Source organism: Nematolebias whitei, chromosome 3, assembly GCF_014905685.2.
Source record: "Nematolebias whitei isolate Nwh7 chromosome 3, NemWhi1, whole genome shotgun sequence".
Taxonomy (NCBI): Eukaryota; Metazoa; Chordata; class Actinopteri; order Cyprinodontiformes; family Rivulidae; genus Nematolebias; species Nematolebias whitei.
The window spans coordinates 2,797,799-2,801,266 of NC_056500.1; the positions used below are offsets into that span (position 1 = coordinate 2,797,799).

At 52.8% G+C, this 3,468-nt stretch overlaps 1 protein-coding gene across 1 annotated transcript in view; it reads left to right on the plus strand.

The window, feature by feature from the left end:
- The window catches only part of LOC119430376 (protein O-linked-mannose beta-1,2-N-acetylglucosaminyltransferase 1), a 12,554-nt gene extending 12,018 nt beyond the window's left edge, over window positions 1-536 (plus strand). Inside the window, exons 6-8 of the mRNA XM_037697782.1 lie at window positions 84-128; window positions 207-342; window positions 423-536. Of these exons, the coding sequence (XP_037553710.1) occupies window positions 84-128; window positions 207-342; window positions 423-536 (295 nt within the window). The remainder of the gene's footprint in view (window positions 1-83; window positions 129-206; window positions 343-422) is intronic.
- Window positions 537-3,468: the final 2,932 nt, after the last annotated feature.

A 3,468-nucleotide genomic window follows, 5' to 3' on the forward strand; every position in this document is an offset into this window, starting at 1 on the left:
TGTGGCCCTCAGGTGTATTCATGTGGCCCTCAGGTGTATTCATGTGGCCCTCTGACACAACTGTCCTCCTCTTCTCCTCACAGTCTGAAGAAAGACTCGTATGAGATGGAGATCCAGAAGCTTCTGAAGTGAGTCCAGTTGCCCGGTCTCACCTGTTTGGGTTCGTCCTCGCTGCGGTTCTGTAACGGTGTGTTTTTGTGACTCAGAGCGGCGGAGGTTCTGGACCACACCAAGAACCCCTGTGAGGACTCGTTTGTTCCGGACACAGTGGGGAAGATCTACGTCATGTTCATAAAGATGGAGTCTGAGTCGGACACGTTCACCTGGACTGAACTCGCCAAGGTAGACTCCGTCAGCGGATCAGGTAACGGTTTTAGCAGAACCCACATTAACCCGTTCTGGTTTGGTTCTTGTCCCGGCAGTGCCTGCACGTTTGGGACCTGGATGTTCGAGGAAACCATCGAGGACTGTGGAGGCTCTTCAGGAAGAGAAACCAGGTCCTGGTCGTGGCCACGCCCACCTCACCGTACTCGTGAGTAACGCTCCGCTGGAACGATCCCAGTGTTCCCAACGACTCTGGAAGTCTGGGAAAACCTGGGAAATGATGTTCACATTTTCCAGACAGGGTCTGGACTCTGGTCTGCTGATGGAGAAGGTCTTTCTGAGACTTGAGGGTGGTCACATGTTCCTACAGGAGATGTTCTTCTTTTCTTTTAAATTCATCAAGTTGTTGTTTTAATCAGAAAACCTGATTTCTACAACAAACTGTTATTTAGTTTGTTTGTAAACTGATCTTATACACTAATAATTAACTAATTATAGCATAATATATTAATAATAATTAATTATAAGATAATATATTGGGACCTGGATGTTCGAGGAAACCATCGAGGACTCTGGAGGCTCTTCGGGAAGAGAAACCAGGTCCTGGTCGTGGCCACGCCCACCTCACCGTACTCGTAACGCTCCGATATATTATTAAAACTTCCATCCATCCATTTTCTTCCTCTTATCCGGGGTCGGGTCGCGGGGGTAGCAGCCTAAGTAGGGAGGCCCAGTCTTCCCTCTCCCCAGCCACTTGGTCCAGCTCCTCCGGGGGAATCCCGAGGCGTTCCCAGGCCAGCAGAGAAACATAGTCCCTCCAGCGTGTCCTGGGTCTTCCTCTGGGCCTCCTTCCGGTGGGACGTGTCCGGAACACCTCACCAGGAGGCATCCTAACCAGATGCCCAAGCCACCTCAACTGGCTCCTCTCGACGTGGAGAAGCAGCGGCTCTACTCTGAGTCCCTCCCGGATGATCGAGCTTCTCACCCTGTCTCTAAGGGAGAGTCCAGACACCCTGCGGAGAAAACTCATTTCATCTGCTTGTATCCATGATCTCATTCTTTCGGTCACAACCCAAAGCTCGTGACCATAGATGAGGGCAGGAACGTAGATCGATCGGTAAATTGAGAGCTTCACCTTTTGACTCAGCTCTCGCTTCACTGCAGACGCTGCACCTATCCTCCTATCGATCTCTCGCTCCATTTTTCCCTCATTCGTGAACAAGACCCCAAGATACTTGAACTCCTCCACTTGGGGTAGGACCTCCTCCCTGACCCGGAGAGGGCACTCTACCCTTTTCCGGCTCAAGACCATGGCCTCGGATTTGGAGGAACTGATCTTCATCCTGGCCGCGTCGCATTCGGCTGCGAACCGCTCCAGTGAAAGCTGTAGATCACGATCTGATGAAGCCAATAAGACCACATCATCTGCAAAAAGCAGAGAAGCAATCCTAAGGCCACCAAAATGGATCCCCTCAACTCCATAAAAGTTATGAACAGAATCGGTGACAAAGGGCAACCTTGGCGGAGTCCAACTCTCACCGGGAACAAGCCCGACTTACTGCCGGCGATGCGGACCAGGCTCTGACACGGTCGTACAGGGACCTAACAGCCCGTATCAAAGGGCCCGGTACCCCATACTCCCAGAGTACCCCCCACAGGGGCCCCCGAGGGACGCGGTCGAACGCGACGCGGTCGAACGCCTTTTCCAAGCCCACAAAGCACATGTAGACCGGTTGGGCAAACTCCCACGCACCCTCCAGGACCCTGCTGAGAGTGTAGAGCTGGTCCAGTGTTCCACGACCAGGACAAAAACCGCACTGTTCCTCCTGAATCCGAGGTTCGACTATCCGACGGACCCTCCTCTCCAGAACCCCCGAATAGACCTTACCAGGGAGGCTTAAGAGCGTGATTCCCCTGTAGTTGGAACACACTCTACGGTCCCCCTTTTTGAATTGGGGGACCACCACCCCGGTCTGCAAATCCAGGGGAACTTCCCCCGATGTCCACGCAATATTGCAGAGTCGTGTAAGCCAACACAACCCTACAACATCCAGAGCCTTAAGGAACTCCGGGCGAATCTCATCCACCCCTGGGGCCCTGCCACCAAGGAGCTTTTTAACCACCTCGGTGACCTCAGCACCAGAGATTGGAGAGCCCGACCCAGAGTCCCCAGGCTCCGCTTCCTCAGTGGAAGACGTGCCGGTGGGATTGAGGTGGTCTTCAAAGTATTCCGCCCACCGACCCACAACATCCCGAGTTGAGGTCAGCAGCACACCACTCCCACTATAAACAGTGTTGGTGGCGTACCGCTTTTCCCCCCTGAGACGCCGGATGGTGGACCAGAATCACCTTGAAGCCGTGCGGAAGTCGTTCTCCATGGCCTCTCCGAACTCCTCCCATGCCTGAGTTTTTGCCTCAGCGACCACCCGAGCCGCATGTCGCTTGGACTGCCGGTACCCATCAGCTGCTTCCGGGGTCCCACAGGCCAAAAACGCCCGATAGGACTCCTTCTTCAGCCTGACAGCATCCCTCACCGACGGTGTCCACCATCGGGTTCGAGGGTTGCCGCAGTGACAGGCACCGACAACCTTGCGGCCGCAGCTCTGGTAAGCCGCCTCGACAATAGAGGCACGAAACATGGTCCACTCGGACTCAATGTCCCCCACCTCCCTCGGAACATGTTCGAAGTTCTCCCGGAGGTGGGAGTTGAAACTCCGTCTCACAGGAGACTCTGCCAGATGATCACAGCAAACCCTCACTATACGTTTGGGTCTGCCAGGTCTGACCGGCATCCTCCCCCACCATTGGAGCCAACTCACCACCAGGTAGTGATCAGTTGACAGCTCCGCCCCTCTCTTCACCCGAGTGTCCAAGACATGTGGCCGCAGATCAGATGAGACGATGACAAAGTCGATCATCGAACTGCGGCCTAGGGTGTCCTGGTGCCAAGAGCACATATGGACACCCTTATGCTTGAACATGGTGTTCGTTATTGACAATCCATGACGAACACAGAAGTCCAACAACAGAACACCACTTTAAATATAACATGATTAATAATAATGATTAACTAAATATAACATAATTATTAATAATGATTAACTAAATATAACATAATTAGTAATAATGATTAACTAAATATAA